This window comes from Serinus canaria, chromosome 1 (genome assembly GCF_022539315.1).
Source record: "Serinus canaria isolate serCan28SL12 chromosome 1, serCan2020, whole genome shotgun sequence".
Taxonomy (NCBI): Eukaryota; Metazoa; Chordata; class Aves; order Passeriformes; family Fringillidae; genus Serinus; species Serinus canaria.
Window position 1 is genome coordinate 847,185 of NC_066313.1, and position 16,341 is coordinate 863,525.

Consider the following 16,341-nt stretch of genomic DNA (forward strand, 5'->3'; position numbering starts at 1 on the left):
GCCAGTGGCCTTCTGCCTGCTGAGACATTTGTGCTGGCCTGGTCTGCAGCAGCTGGGGCTGTGCAGGGCTGCACCCCAAACTCCTGGCTTTGTCAGGAGGAAAGGAAACATCTCAGCGACTCCTCCCCACCTTTTCTCACTGCTGATTTTACTGCAATTACAGCAAATGCTGGAACGCCCTTTTGTGGAGTGCTTTGCTTCTCAAGACCCTGGAACTTGCTGTATAAAAACCCACATTCCTTTTCTGAGCTGTAAAATTGGCCGAGCTGTAACAGTTGGAGAAAAGAATAAACTCTACCCAGAGAATGAAACTGGCATTTTCTAGCCCTTGGAGTTGGTTGTGATGAACAACTTGTTCTGTGCCTGGCTGGGTGATTGCCCAAAATGAGATGTCCTTGAAGGGCTTGATTTTGGGACTGTGCTGACAATTGTGCAGGCTTCAGAGTTAGGTCTGTTTAATGTGATTTGAATTGGCCACCCAAAACCACCAGCTGCTTTTGAAAAGGGAGCTCGGATTTTTGTGGTGAGAACAGTGGTAAATACAAAGCAAGCTGCAAGTGAAGCCAGACAGCCATGGCTGGAAATAAGAGAGGAAAGAAACTGAATTTACTGCTGCCTTGGGCACAGCAAAAAGGAAAAATAAAGCTGGAGATGGACTTGCAGTACTGATGGCTGCAAAACATCTCCGTGGTCTGGCTCTTTGTCTCATTCTCCTGGCTGAGGTCAAACTGCACAGTGTAAGGGGCAGGATGCTCCAGGAAGGTGCTGGGAGTCAGTGCTGCTGCCTGGGGAAAACTCTGGGAGGGGGGGAAAAAAAGGGAAAAAAAGGAGGAAAAAGGCAGGGGGCTGTCCCTCCAACAGTGAAATAGTCCCTCTGAGAGTTGAAGTTGCTTCTCTTGTGCTCTGCTGGTCTCCTGGCCAAATCCCACAGCTCTTGCTGGATTGTTTTCCCAACCACTTCCCTCTCAGTTCAGCTGAGCTCCCTTTGGCAGGAGCTGCCTCCCTCCTGGGCTGAGAACCCGCGGGAGGAAGCAATCCAAGAGGCTGGGTAAGTGGGGAAAGCTCTTCAAGAGCCCTCCAAATGTCACACCCTGACCTTGCAAGGCCACCCCCTGCTCTCTGCAGGGTTGAACATGTCAGAACATTATTTGCCAAGCGAATAATGCAGTGGAGGGGCTCCTGCAGTTGTTTTTGCAGGCACCTGACCTGGGCATCGCTCAGGAGCTCAAAGACTGAGTGGAGCAGCTCTGCATCCAGGCCATGAGCTGAACTGGCCTCTGGGCAAGCAAATCCCTGCAGGAGCACAGCCTCCTCAGCTGGGCTTTTCCCAAGGCTTGATGCAGGGGGATGAGGATGGCTTGGACTTGGGCTGGCTGAGCGCCTGGAGGTTCCTCCTGCCCCAGCAGCAGCAGGTGGGTGGCAGGTCTGGGAAGCTTCCCAACAGGAGCTGGTGCCTCCTGGATGGCCAGAGGGATGGGGGGCACCCCAGGGTGGCTGTGACCCCCCTCCCTGCCTCGTGGCAGTGCCACAGTGCCGACAAAGGGCGTGCCAAAAGCGTCACCTCTGGTGGCAGCAGCAGCTCTGGCTCCCAGATTCCTCCAGGCAGCGTTTGGCCCTTGGAGCTGCCTCTTCCCAGGTTTATTTTTCGCCCTGGGGGCCTTGCTGTGAGCGTTTCTGTGCAGTTTGGTGCCAGTCAGCTCCAGCCTCCCCCGGCTGTCTCTGGCTGAGGCTGCGGAGCCCTCCCCGAGCAGGAGCTGGCAGTGTCCCCATCCCTGTCCCCGTGCCTGGGGGACACGTGCTGCTCCCTGCCTGGGCACACGTGTGCCTGCTGGGGCTCCAGCCCCTCTCTCCTCCAAGGGGAGCAGAGGGGCTGGCCCTTCCTTCACCTGCTCTCCTGTGAGCTGAGGCCCAACCTGGAGGATTTTTGGAGAGCGGCAGCAGTTGCTCATATGATGTGTCAGAGCAGAACCTTCAGGAAAAGTAATTCATTCCAACAGTGTGATTCTAGGACTCAGGAACCAAAAATATGGGCTATTACTCATCTTTGTATCTCACAACACAGAATAACCTCAAGCATTTATCTATTGACACAGCGCAGCTTTGGCCAAAAGCAGAATGTCAAGAGCCGCTGTTGCTACATATTGAGAGTCATTACTTGCTTTATCTTTTATTTCTTGTATTTCTGTGCCAGTGTTGGCCAGGAGCTGGAGTCAGGAGACCTGAGTTAGGCATGATGCAGAGACAGAGCCCCTCCTTGAAGCTTGGGAGAGCAGAGCTGAGTAACTGGCGTGTCTTGAGTGGGCTGTGAGAGCTCCAGTGTGTTTGTTTGATGATTACCCAACATCTACAGTATTTTCTCCACCAAATGCTTTTCCCCTTCTGCATGAATGAAATTTCCAGGTGCGTGCACACACATCCCCCCCTGCACAGGAGGCTCTGTGTGTTCAGTGTGTCTGGGCACACGGGGTCCCTGCTTGCCTTGCTCTACCTCTGGATGAACTCAGAATCAGGGATATTTAGCCAGGTCAGCCCTGGGGTACCTCTGTGCAGGGATTGATCCCTAGAACAAGGTATTTCTGGAATAAATCTGCTGGCCCCACCTTGGTCAGCTCTGTCAGCTCTGCAGGGGGATCTCCTGGGCCCGAGGGAAGAGGGGAAGGTGGCTCAGGACTGGGGTGAGTCCCAACCCTGCCTTGCTCCTGTTCTGGCATTGGTGGGGTGCCTGCCAAGGTACCTGCCAAAATTAGGGGAAAAGCTTGTCCCTAAGGCACAGAAAGCTCATTCTTGGTGCTGGAGGAGTGCTCCAGTAGTGCCATGGCTGGCTCTGTGTTGTGTGCTCAGGGGGTTGCTGCACCTCCACAGCTGAGCTCAGGTGGGCAGCACCTGTGGACATGTCTAATGAGCTTTTTGTATAATGTGCATTTGTATAATGTGCTTTTTGTATAACGTGCTTTTGTATAATATGCATTATTTGTATTATTTGTATAACGTGCTTTTGTCTAATGTGCTTTTCCCTGTCAGTGAATTGGGGTTATTGATATTGATATTGCCCTACCAATATCAATAAGAGATGGCTGCTCCATACTGCTACCCCTCCATGCTTTGTACCCTGCAGCTGTGATAAACACCCGCTTTTAATTTGGTTTTTATTTCACTTTCGCAGGGGTTGTGTTGTGCTGCCAAGGTGCAGTGTGGTGTCTCATGTTTGTGTGGCCTGGGAATCTGTTTGTCCTCACCAGAGTAACTCCTGTGGTTTGCTGCCTGAGCACTGCTCTGTGCTCAGCTCCATCTCATCAGCTGAGAGAATGAACTAATTTAAGTCTGTTTCCTTGGTGAATCACCTGGGGCTTTCACAAGGGGTGAAACCCAGCTCTGATCTACCTGTTGGTTTATCTGATGGCTGAATGGTGTCTCTTTAATGTGAGCAGTCAGGAATGTAGCTGCCAGCTGTTTGAGGTCCTGGCATCACCCAGGCAGCTCTGGAGGGTGCTGTGCACCTCACCTTCTTATCAGGATGATCTTTCCATGGCAGGAGCACGCTCAGCCAGCAGCACACTCAGCACTGTTGGCTCCTGGCTCTTAGCACACACTAGGAACCCCAAATTCCTGCAGTTTCACCCTCCAGTTCCAGGGCACTCGTGTCACAGGGGAGGTGTGGATGACCCTGAACATTTCCAGGGATGGATTCCTGTGCCAGGGCCTCCCCACCCTCACAGCCAGGAATTCCTTCCCAATATCCCACCTAACCCTTCACTCTCGCAGTTTGAAGCCGTTCCCCTTGCCCTTGTCCCGTGCCCCTCTCCAGAAAAGGCAGAGAAAAGAAAAGTGCCAGGAGAGTGGTACCAAAATGGTTTTGTTTTCCACGGTTTGTTTCCATGCAAATCATGCAGAGCCAACCCTTGACTACAGTTTAAGGGGATTGTAATGAAAGGATAGCATCTCCAGTCGTGTGTTGGAAGCCAGGAAAAGCCAAAAACAGCCCTTAAGAGTTGTAAACAGCAGCCTGGAGGCTTTCTGAGTTATCAGCTGCAATAAATGCCCGGCCTGGAGTCTGTCGAGTGTTTGTGGGTGGTTAGTGGGATTGTCCCCTCTCCTTTGCTGCTGATTTCCCTGCAGGAATTCTGGGCTGCCATTGTAGTAGGAAATAAAGGAAGGACCAGTCAGTGGGGCTGGAAGAGCAGTTCTTCTTCCTCTGCTGTGCCCGAAGCCGTGGCGTGCCAGCCGAGGGGACACATCCTTGTGACCTCTGGCTTCTTTTAATGCTTCAAGGTTTTCTTAAGGTTTGTGCAGCCTTAGAGCCACGAAGCGTGGCTGTGCCAGCTAACAGCCCCCTGTCCTGCTCCCTCCCCAGGTGGCAGTGAAAGTGATTGACAAGAAGAGGGCCAAGAAGGACACCTACGTCACCAAGAACCTGCGGCGCGAGGGGCAGATCCAGCAGATGATCCGGCACCCCAACATCGCCCAGCTGCTGGATATCCTGGAGACTGAGAACAGCTACTACCTGGTCATGGAGCTCTGCCCTGGGGGCAACCTGATGCACAAGATCTACGAGAAGAAGAGGCTGGAGGAGCACGAAGCCCGCAAGTACATCCGGCAGCTCATCCTGGCCGTGGAGCACCTGCACCGGGCTGGGGTGGTGCACAGGTGAGCTGGCAGAGCCCCTCAGGCTGGGCTCAGCTCCTCTCAGCGCTCTCTGGGCCTGCTGGAGGATTTCCCTGTGCTCCTGAGAGCTTTGTGGCTGCTGCTGCTGCTGCTGCTGCTGGTGTTTGGGTGCTCTTGCCTTGGGCATCAGGCTGTACCTGCAGAAAGCACCAGCAGCTCCTCAAAACCAGCAGGAGCTGGACTCCATGGTCCTCATGGATCCCTTCCAACCAGGATTGTCACCCTGGCTTTTTAAGATTTTCTAAGCCTTCTGATGTTCACGTTCTTGTCATGAACCTCCCCGTGCACTTTGTGTAAATAACTCATTGTTTTGCATTCTTTTATGGAGGAAAGGAAATTGGAGGGGCTGTTGGCTTGTCCAGGGGCATTGGAGAGGTGGAAGGAGGAAATATTGGATTATTTCACTGTTTCTTTGAGAAGGTGGTTGTGCAAGCCTCTTGTGGCACTGCTGGGAGTACAGCAGGGTGGGGGCTGAGCTGGTGCGCCCAAAGCCTGGCAGTGCCAGGGCTGGCACTAATCCCCAGCAATCCCTGCCTCCTGCTTCCCTGCTCTTTGCACTTTTGCATCACCTCAGCAGGGCCCTGCAGGATGCAGAGAGCCAGAGCACCACCTCCTTTCCTTAGAACCTCCACCCACAGAATCCCAGGATATGCTGGCTTGGAAGGACCCCCAGGGATCAGCCAGCCCTGCTCCTGGCCCTGCTCAGGACACCCCAGAAACCCCACCCTGTGCCTGGCAGCATTTTCCAAAGTTCTGGGCAGAGTTAGGGGATGCCACACCATCCAGTTTGCCCAGAGTGCCTCAGGACTCCTCCTTGGGTGCCTGCTGTTGGACATGTTGGCTTTGATAACTATTAATTTTAGCATTTTCCAGCCACTCCTTGAGCTCTGTGCATGAGCAGGATGTGCATCTGCTGGCAGGGGGATGCTGCGGAGTCAGGAGTTCTCCTGGGCTCCAGGGGGAACAGGAGAAGCTCAGCAGAGAGGAAGATGATGGATAAAGAGTGCCTGAAGGCCCTGAGCAGCAGCTGGGAGGGTGCAGGTGGAGATGTCACACGTGGCTGCCTGTCCCTGTCCCTTTCTCCTCTCTGTGCTGCCATGGAGACAGGAGGGTGGTGGGCTGGCTGGACCTTTGGAGCCAGCATCTCTCCTCTCCTCTCCCGTTCCTAGGTGTATTTATAGGGAGCTGTGCTAAGAAGGAGGCTCTGCTTTCTAAATTTGGGCCAGCTGGTGTGAAGTCTGGCCTCCCACACAGTTTCCATCTGATGCTGAGCAAGTTGTGTGGGCCCCATCCATCCTCTTGGCTCCTGTGGGCACGCTGCAGGAGCCAGACATCTGAATGCTGCCCGGGATCTGCCTCTGCAGGAGCTGGGCACAGCCCACAGCCAGCCCCTCCAGCTGTGCCCAGCTGTGTGCTGGCTGCCCAGCCCTGTGCAGCGTGGGTGCAGCTGCCTGCCTGCAGCTCCACGTGCTCCAAAAGCTGCTTTATTCCTTGGCTTGGGGCTCTGTGTGCTCCTGGGATCCAGCAGGGATAACTGGCACGGGCACAGGCTGCCTCTGGCCTCCCCTCGAGCTGCATTTGAGGTGCCACTGTCAGGAATATTTGAGCAGGCACCAGGCTCTCTGTCAGCCTCAGAGCTGCTGATCTCTCTCAGTTATTGAGCCCAGAGCTGGAGGCAGGGACAAGGAAGAAGTTGTGCTCGCTGCTTCCAGGGATCTATGGATACCCAGCGTTTAGAGAGGGAGAGACAGAGGCAATAAACCAAGATGGGCAGAGGAAAACCAGGCAGGAGCAGATGAACACGTTGAGCTTTCAGGAGCAGGACTGGGTCAGCAGCAGCAGCAGCAATTCCTCTCCCTGCAAAATTCCCCTTCTGCACAGGGGCCAAGGCGCTTACAGGGGATGGCAGGCTTGGCTTTGGTCCTGTTCTCCTTCAGAGAGAACTCAAACCCACACTTTGTACAAACACAGCTCATTCCCCCAGCACGGGCTGGGATCAGCCTGTGGTGAGAGGGAGGCAGGGCTTTGGGGCCAGGGAGAGCCTGAGTTCCCTGTGGATGCTGAGTGTGGATGCTGAGTTCCCCTGTGGATGCTGAGTGTGGATGCTGAGTTCCCCTGTGGATGCTGAGTTCCCCTGTGGATGCTGCGTTCCTGACTGGATCCTCAGTTCCTGAGTGGATGCTGAGTTCCTGGGTGGATGCTGAGTCCTGAGTGTGGATGCTGAGTTCCCATGTGGATGCTGAGTTCCTGAGTGGATGCTTAGTTCCCATGTGGATGTTGAGTTCCTGAGTGGATCCTGAGTGTGGATGCTGAGTTCCTGGGTGGATGCTGAGCTCCTGAGTGTGGATGCTGAGTTCCCATGTGGATGCTGAGTTCCAAGGTGGATCCTCAGTTCCTGAGTGGATGCTGAGTTCCAAGGTGGATCCTCAGTTCCTGAGTGGATGCTGAGTTTCTGGGTGGATGCTGAGTTCCTGGGTGGATGCTGAGTTCCCATGTGGATGCTGAGTTTCTGGGTGGATGCTGAGCTCCTGAGTGGATCCTGAGTTCCCCTGTGGATGCTGAGTTCCCCTGTGGATGCTGAGTTTCCCATGTGGATCCTGAGTGTGGATGCTGAGCTCCCCTGTGGATGCTGAGCTCCTGGGTGGATGCTGAGCTCCTGAGTGGATGCTGAGTCCCCGTGTGGATGCTGAGTTCCTGAGTGGATCCTGAGTGTGGATGCTGAGTTCCCCTGTGGATGCTGAGTTCCTGTGTGGATGCTGAGTGTGGATGCTGCAGGTTTGGCTGTCCCCCCTGCCCTCTGTGCTGGCCCTGTGACCTCAGCACAGCTCCCGTGTCCTGTGTCCCTGTGACCCAGCACAGGAGGAGGCAGCAGCAGCCCTGAGAGCAGGGGGACAGTGCTGGGCTTCCTCTGGCAGCTGGCTTCTGTCTGTCCAGCCCTGAATTAATCCTCCTGCCTCCGTGCTGTGTCTCAGATCACTGAGCTGCTCCTTGGGAGGCTTCCAGGCAGTGAATGAGCAGGTCCAGTTCTGCCCAAAGGGATAGACCTTGACAGAATCATATCTGCAAGCATTTTTTAACCCATTCAATGGGCTGCCTTCTCCTGCAAGCAAAGAGTGGAGAGCATGCAGGAGAAGCCCTGGGGGTGTGATCTGGGTTTGTTGTCTCTGAGCAAGTGAGGGAAGAAAATTAACAATTACCTCAGGAGCTGTCCTTCAGCATCTCGGGCCTCTGACTGTGGCAGCTCTAAAAACAGGCTGCTCAATCAGCTGCTGAGGGAGGCAGGGAAAAAATAGTGCAGGAGTCTGATTCATTCCCTGCCTGGCTGCAATGGCAGTGTTCTGTTGTTGTTGTTGTTGTTGTTGTTGTTATTTTTGCAGCAGGTAAAAATACCAGCCCTTCCATGTGCGTGGTGATCCAGGGCTCTTGGGGTTGGCCACGTGTGGAGCAAACTGCAGCATGCCCAGCCAGGAAAGGGGCTGCTGCTTGTCCCCCCAAATGCTTCCCATGGAATGGGGCAGGGCCCTGGGAAGCTTTTGTTCTGTTGCAAACAAAGAGGGAGTCTCAGGTTTTGGCTGTGTTGTTTGGGGATGGCTTAGCCTGCCCCACTTGGGGTGAAAACCCCCAGGTGGGATGAAAGTGGCATGGAATGTGCTTGTGCTGCTCAGAAAGCTGCACGGCTCCCAGGCCAGGCTGGGCATGGCAGGAAGCACTGGGATCACTGCTCCTTGGCCAGGAGCAGGCACCCAGAATTCAGTGGCAATGCTTCTGTTAGCAGGCACTGATGTGCCAGCAGCCTGAAATGAAAGAACTTCAAGGAACCTCGCTTTTATTTAGAGGTGTAAAAATACCCCCAAACTCATCTCTGACTGTGTGGATGCATTTTAAAGCTCTAAATATATCATCTGCTGAGGTGGGTGAAGCCTGCAGAGTGCAGAAGATGCTGCTGCATCTTTGCTGAGGGGTGCCCAGGGTTCAGAGCTCCTGGGCTGCTCACTGGAAGCAAAAATGCCACTATTCTATTTTTAATTCCATGTTATCATTTGGGTTGCTTTCCCTCTGTCAGGAGAGCTGCTAAAAATACGCTTGCCACCAGCTCAGCTGTGAATCAGGTAGGAATATTTATCTTTTCCTCTCCCTGACAGAGGAAAACAGAGCCAAATGGCAGGGTCTGGAGAAGCTCTCTCTTGGCAGAGGCTGTTCACACAGGTCCTCGTGCTGTCAGAAAGCAGCGTGAGCAGTAAGCCCTCTGGGAGCACAGAGACAGCAGGGAAGATGAAGTGAAAGCCTTGGTGCCTGCCTCTGCATCCCACAGGAAACTCTCAGGCACCCTCTAAAGTCATTTTAGCAGAGCTCAGTCCCATCCAGTGCAGTTGCTGTCAGGAGAAGCCCCGAGTGGGGCATGGCAAAGGTGCCTGCTGCATTCCCCTTTTCCTGCCCTCCTGGCAGCACACTCCTGCCTCCACTGCCCTGTGGTGATGGGAAGCAGGGGGGGAGCTGGGAGGAGAGGAAAAGCCCTGGGGTTCTGGGCAGAGTTAGGGGATGGCACAGCGTGCAGTTGGCTCAGGGTGCAGCAGGGCTCCTCCCTGGGTGCCTGCTGTTTGGCATGTTGGCTTTGATAACTTCCAGCCTGGGAATTCTAAGTGCCAGCAGCCTGGCTGCTGATGCAATAAATAAATAAATAAATAAATAAATAAATAAATAAATAAATAAATAAATAAATAAATAAATAAATAAATAAATAAAAAACCAGGTCCTGCTCTGCAGAACAAACTCTCCTTTTGAAGCCTGGAGCTGGTTCATTCTCCACTTTATTTCAGATCTCTGGGGCCATTCTCCCTTGGAGAGCTCTGCTGCGAGCAAACATCGGTGTAAACATCATTTTAGTGAGGACAAGGGGCCAGATTCCCCCTTTACAGGAATCTGGCCCCTTCTGGAATCCAGTGGCAGAAGAGCTGGGCTCAATAATATTTTGATATCAAAGCCTTTGAAATGTACATGGGCACATAAATGTGGTGATGAACCCGAACCTCTGCAACCCCCACAGCTCTTGCACAAGGCTTGGCCTGGAGGGTTGATGGTTCAAAAGTGATTTTCTGTGATTAAAAACAAGATTCAGGAGGGAGCAGCCAGCCACTGCTGCTGTGCAGCTGCTTGCTGGTGAAACCTTCCCTCCCATCCTGCCTCCCCCAGACAAGAAATAAAGTGGGAAATGCCCAGCTCCCCTTTGCAGCCTGCCATGCCATGGGATAAACTGCTCTGGGACAGCAGGACAAGCTCCCAAAGGAGCTCAGCCTATAGGGATGGTGTGTTTTGAATGCAGGGAATGCCAGCTGTGTGCTGCCAGCTCCACGAGCTGAGGAGACAGAAATATCTGCTGTGGGAATGCAGCCTGCCCTTCCTGCCTTCAGTATTCCTAGATTTGGGTAATTTGTCCCACAGTTAGACACTGCCAGCATCAGGGAACTGATCCCTTAGGCAGAGGTGGCCCTTCTTTTTCCTTCTGCATTTAGTGGCTGAGAGCCTTTCTGAGTTTTTCAGCAATGAATGCTGAGAGCTGGCTTATGGGGGAAAACCCATAAAGAATCCTCTACTTGTGGTGGTTTTGGGGGGTTATTTGTTTGGTTGGTCTTTGGGGATTTTGTTGGGTTTTTTTTGGGGGGGGTTTGTGGTTTTTACTGACCATGAGATCAGTTACCTCTGGCTGCAGATCTGCTGGTAATGAACAGCTCCAACCAGGTCTGACTGCACTCTGTGCTGAGCCAATATTTGCTTTCCTGTCTTTTCCCTCTGATGGCTTTCAAACGCCCTCTCATATTTACCTTTTGTTCCTTTACCTTGAGGCCTCTCAAAAATCTTCTCTGGTGTTTGTGGTTAGCCCCCCTGGCACTATTTGTTATTCTGATTGCCTGGATGTCTCTTCTCCCCAACTCTTCTCCCCTTCCCTTGCCTTTAAAGTCTTAAGCCTGCTCTCTCCATCTGTGATGGAGGTGTCTTCCATCACTGGCCAAGGCAAGACACCCTGGATGTCACTGACTCCCCATGATTACAGCTGATGGCTTCATTATCCAGATTTTTCCCCTTTTTTTCCCCCCTCTGTGGATATCCCAGCGTGCTGATTGTTCCAAATATTCCCTGTCTGGATGGGGGCAAAAAAATCAGTGTGTGGAAGGCTCAGCCAAGTGCCAGAAGTCTGTGCAGCCACTAAAGTGACATTTTTCACATTGTGCTTCATGCTCAGGCTGCACAGCTCGGGCTTCTGGGGTGATTTTCTGGGTGGCATTGGACAAGCCACTTCCATCCCTCAGCCCTGGATTTTGGCTGTGCAGTGTGGGAATAGCTGGGGGGATGCCTGCAAGGAGTTGGGGTGCTCCCAGCAGGCTGGTTCTGGTCCCTCCTGCAGACACAGGACATTTGACTCCTCCAAACTCGGGTTTATCCTTCAGCTGGGGCCTTGGGCTGGGAGGAGAAAGGAGAAATTGACCTCCAGCTCCCAAAACACGCTTAAAATGTTTCCAGTTTGGAAGTTTTCTGTAAACTTCCAGTGCTCGGGGAACTCAGAGAGCCCGGCTAATTACAGGATGTACTGACAAGTGCTCGTAATGTCATTTTGTGCCTGAAGAATAGGTGGGAAGCAGAGTGTGAAAGCGCTGTTAATTTTGGGCAGGATGCATGGGGCTTTCTGCTTTCACCCTGGAACTGTGTGTGCTGCCTGCATTGTACATTTGATTATAGGCAAGCCTTGCACTTGCACTGATGAGAGTCAGGCAAAGCTGCTTCATTATTTTGGAGACTGACTCTAAATATTTTCTTTCTTTCAGAGACTTGAAGATAGAAAATCTGTTGCTGGATGAAGACAACAATATCAAGCTTATTGGTATGGAACCAGTTTGGCAATTCCAGTAATTAAAATTGTTGGTTTTATAAAGAGAGTTTTTGAGGCTTCATAATCCCCCATGTGACAACTGCTAATGTTGCTGCAGAGAGGAGCTGAGAGAGTATAGATAGCAATCAAGCTGTTCCTGACAGCATTTTGTGAAAAAAAAAAAAAAAAAAACCCATCCAAATAATTCAGATTTAACTGGGGATGGGAATAATCCTACATCTCCAGCCCACATCTTTCATACTCCAACGGGGAGCTCGGTAAAGAATTTAAGAATTGACACCACAGGAGGGCTTTATTTTATTATCCTGATCATTTCTTGTTTGCCAGGGGCTGCATTCTGCCCCCGTGAACATATGCTTGCACTGAAGTCAGTGGGAGTTGCACACATTTTTAGCAGCTGGCAAAACGTGGTCCTATATTTGTGTTTGTTCCATTTGCTCCCAGGACAAAACTGGTTGAGAGGGCTGTTAAGGAATAAAAAAGATCAACGGTGGAGCCTCGATTGTGTTTAGGCATCAGTTGTGTGTGGAGCTTGATTCATTCAAGCTGTGCAGGCATCCCAGATTAATCATTGCTGGGGACAGCCTCTCACTGCCTTGCAGAGCTCCCATTAATGCTCATGTGGGCATTGAAAAGAAAATATCCCTCTCGTGGAAGAGGTGCCAAACATCTGCTGGTGTTCCTGCCCTGCCTACACTCCTGCCAGCAGCTCTGCCTGTGCCTGCAGGCTTCAGAACTCAGCTGGCTCTCTCCTCAGAAAGTTCCAGGGGCTGAAGAGTGCTGAGGAAAGCACTCAGCATGCAGACAGCCAGGTCCAAGGGACACTCACTGCGGGGTGTGCAGTGCCTGCACCTCCCAGCAAACAGCAAACGGGGGGTGATGAGGGAAATCTGACATACCCAGCTTTTACTTTGGGAATTCGGGGCTGGGAATGCCACCCCGACTCCCAGGGTTGCTGTGGAAGGTGAGAGCAGAGAGAGCTCTGTGCTACCTCAGCTGAGGGCCAGGAGGACTCTGAGGAGGGGCCATGAACCATCCCCAGGGCTGATGGAGAGCACCCACTCCCCTGATCCAGCAGATAACCCAGACCAGGCGCTTTGCTCCGCCAGCTTCTGGTGGATTTCAGATGCTGAAAGTGATGGATCTCACATCACTTCCCTGTTCCTGGGTGTCTGATCAGGGCTTGGCATCCAAACCAAGCCCTTCCCAGAGGATACCTGTACAGGTAAAACCCACGTGCCAAGAAAAGACTCCAGGCCTGTGTCTGCAGCTTTGGCTGGGTGGAAGGGTCTCCTCCTCCCAGTGGGTGCTGGGGAAGGACAGAGGAAAGAGGGGTTTGGTCTTCCACAGCCTCAGCTCTGCAGGCTGATGCTCAGGCAGGGCAGGTTGCAGGCAGTGTGTGTGCCAAAGCAAAGCAATTCAATCCCACCACCCAAGTGCCTTCCCATGATTGGAGCTGATGCCTTTGTTATCCAGATTTTTGCCCAACTGGGGGTGTTGTAGCAAAAGAAAGGTTGCAATATTTCGTGTAGCCTGCCTCACTAGAGGTGATCACATCACATAGTCCTTCCCAGGAAGGTTCTTCAGGAGTGAAGAACATGTTTGGAGGGATTGAAGTGCTGCCTCTCACGACTGGGAGAAGAGCCTGAGCTACAAAACCATCTCACGTTGCCTGCTGGGGTCTCCATGGTTTGCACAGCAGCAGACACAGGAGCAGCTCATGAAAACACAAATGTTGCTCTTGTCAGAGCTGTGCAAGGGAGGAGCCCTTGCTGGGTTCTTGGAAAGGGAGAGGCAGGCAGTGGCAGCCAGGTTATCAGTGCTGGTGGCCTCACTGCTCTCATGGAGATCTGCAGTGCATCCTTAATGAAAACAAGAGAAATCACACTGTGATTCAACAGCAATGTCCTCATTGCCATGGCTGTGGAACCCCTGTCCCCAGCATGCTTCTTCATTTGCACACATCCTGCTTTTCTGCAGGGAGAGAAGAGGCACAGCAGCTGAAATGAGTGAGCTGCAGCGAGGGAATAAGGGCTGGCAATTGAAGCAAACAGGAGAATGAAAACCTCTGGTAGAGTCCCCTCCCCTGCTCTGATTGCCAGCAGCAGAGAGCACAGCCCCTGTCCCCTGGGACTGTCAGACATCACAGAGCAGTCCAGTCACTCCCAGCTGGCTGAGGACCAGGAGCAGTTCTCTGTGGAGATGCTGTTTCCAGGGGTTTCTAAAAGTATTTCACAGCTGTCAGAACTCCTCTCAGGCCACAGCTAATGAACACCTTAATTAAGGTAATGGATCCTCTGCAGGATGTGTGGAAGCCCCAGGGATGCTTAAGCAGTGCCCAGAGATAATTGTTTTCCATCAGAGGCAAATTCTCCCTTCAGTTTTGACAGTGTTCTCCAGGAAAACCCCTCTTGAGCTGAAAGATGGGATTCCTGTCCCCCTGTGCCTGCCTGGCCCTCAGGGATGCAGGGATGCAGATGCAGGGATGCAGAGCAAAGCACTCTTGCCACCATTCAGGCACTTCCAATGATCACTTCACTGTGATCATTGCTTTTTTTGGGGAAGCATTTTTGTGTCCTTGCCTGGTTTGGTGGGGGAAGGAGGCTTGTGTGTCTGCCCTGCTTCTAATCCCTTGGGGAACTCCTCAAGATTTCAGCCCAATTTGATTTTCAGCAGGGTTAGGAAAGCTAAAAGGAGAGGCCAGCACTGCCAGCCCAGTGCAGATAAGTGTGCAGGTAAGGCAAAGAGCCACAAACCACTGGCTGAGAGAGGATATTGAGGAGCTGATCAGATGCCAGTGGTGGTTTTCAGAGACTCCTGGAATGTTCTGAGTTGGAGAGGACCACAAGCACCCACGAATCCAGCTCTCAATAAATGGGATTTGTTGTTCCCTGAGCCTGCAGCCACACCAGTGCTGGAGCAGAAATTTTAGGATCACCTTTGGGAAGCTGCAGCCCCTGCTGCTGAGAGAGGCTCCCTCTGGTCTCCAGTGCCAGCCTTAGCCACCCCCTCCTTTTTATTGCCACAAAAGAGCGTCAGATACACCCAGGGATGCAAGAATTCAAGGCAGAATTCAGGGAGAGAGCAGCCAAACCAAGACATTTCCCCTTCCTGCTCCGAGATCTCCTTGTGTTATCCCAGAGCTGAGCCCTCTGTGTTTGGGCATCACCACAGCAGCCCCAGGGTTTTCCCCCTGCTGGCTCATTCCCACTCAGATTCTGAAGGAATCCCCCTGAACCTTGTCCCCTGCCCAGCATCCTGCAGCCTGAGGTGGCTCAGGGCCTGGGACAAGCTCAGCTATGGATGTTGTTACCCAGCTGGCAGTGAAGTGGAGCTGCTCTGTGCAGGAAATGGAAAACTGGGCATGTTCCGAGGCTCCTCTCATGGTTTGTGGGAGCCTCTGGGTACTTAGCACCTCGTGGAAGCAAATCACATCCAATTTTTGCATGTGGATGAGTTGGTTTTTTTTTCTCCTGGGGGAGTTCATTGCTTTTGTGGGGGGGAAAAAAAAGTTCTTTCTTTTCAACTAGTGCTCTAGCCCAGTTTGACTGTGTCTCTCTTTCATAACTGTGTCTCTGTGCCTTTCACAGACTTTGGATTGAGCAACTGCGCCGGGATTTTGGGTTATTCTGATCCCTTCAGCACCCAGTGTGGGAGCCCAGCATATGCAGCCCCTGAACTGCTGGCAAGGAAGAAGTACGGGCCCAAAATAGACGTCTGGTCCATGTGAGTTCCTTCTTGGCTTCCTGATCCCTGCTGCAAAGAGCAGGGGCATCTCCAGCTGCATCAGGGGGCTCAGGACCCCATCCAGCCTGGCCTGGAATGCTCTCAGAGATGGGGCACCAGCCCTGGAGCAGCTGTCAGGTGTTAAAGATGAGCTGCAGACTCTCAAACACGAATTTTCCCTTGCTCCTGACCGTTCTGGTTTCCTCTCCTGCCTGTTCTCTTCCAGTGGGGTGAACATGTATGCCATGCTGACTGGGACACTGCCCTTTACCGTGGAGCCCTTCAGCCTCAGAGCCTTGTACCAAAAGATGGTGGACAAGGAGATGAACCCCTTTCCCACCCAGCTCTCCTCAGGTAAAGCATGCTGTGTGATAATTGGGAAAAGCTCCTTTTTCTGGTTTTTTTTTTTTTTTTTTTTTTTTTTTTTTTTCCCATTTTGGCCTCTGCAGGACCTGCGGGAGTTGAAGTAGCAGAATTCCTTTTGCTTTGGCTCCTGGGGAAGCACCAGGTTGTGCTGAATTATGAGAGGAGGAGCAAGTCTGTGGAACTCTGTGGGACTGCTTTTGCACATCCAGAAGATTCTAGGTGGATGAAGGGATTATTCTGGAATGACAGATTCCTGGGCATTGTCATGACTGGGGGCTGAGTGACAAACTGCCTCAAATAACCCCACATTTCTTGTGGAATAATGACATGCACCCAGGAAGTTATTTTGGGACAGCCACCTGGGATAACCTCTGTGTGCTCACTAAATGCAAACCAGTTGATGTATCAGTATTAGAAATATTAATTCCTGCTTCAGAGCCACGTCACTAGGCAACAAAATCCCTTTCCAGCTTGCAGCAAGGCCACTGTCAGCATTTGGAACGAGTTGGGGTTTATTTTTTGTTGTGCCAAATCTGTTGTCCGTGGAGAGCTTCTGCCCCCTTCCCTGGCAGCCTGTTTGCAAAGGGCTTCTGATGGAATTAAAAGATCCCAAATACAAAAAGGAAATCCCTGGGAGATGAGTCACCAGGTGAACTCTCCAAGCAGAGATTCAGGGTTCCACCTCCCACCCCCTACGAGGCCAG

General features: G+C 52.3%; 1 protein-coding gene across 2 annotated transcripts in view; it reads left to right on the forward strand.

Annotated features, from left to right (window-relative positions):
* The window catches only part of HUNK (hormonally up-regulated Neu-associated kinase), a 40,541-nt gene that overhangs the window by 9,477 nt on the left and 14,723 nt on the right, over positions 1 to 16,341 (forward strand). For both annotated transcript variants that reach the window (XM_018916929.2, XM_018916930.2), the window contains exons 2-5: positions 4,352 to 4,644; positions 11,481 to 11,536; positions 15,136 to 15,271; positions 15,498 to 15,625. In XM_018916929.2, coding sequence (XP_018772474.1) covers positions 4,352 to 4,644; positions 11,481 to 11,536; positions 15,136 to 15,271; positions 15,498 to 15,625 — 613 coding nt within the window. The remainder of the gene's footprint in view (positions 1 to 4,351; positions 4,645 to 11,480; positions 11,537 to 15,135; positions 15,272 to 15,497; positions 15,626 to 16,341) is intronic.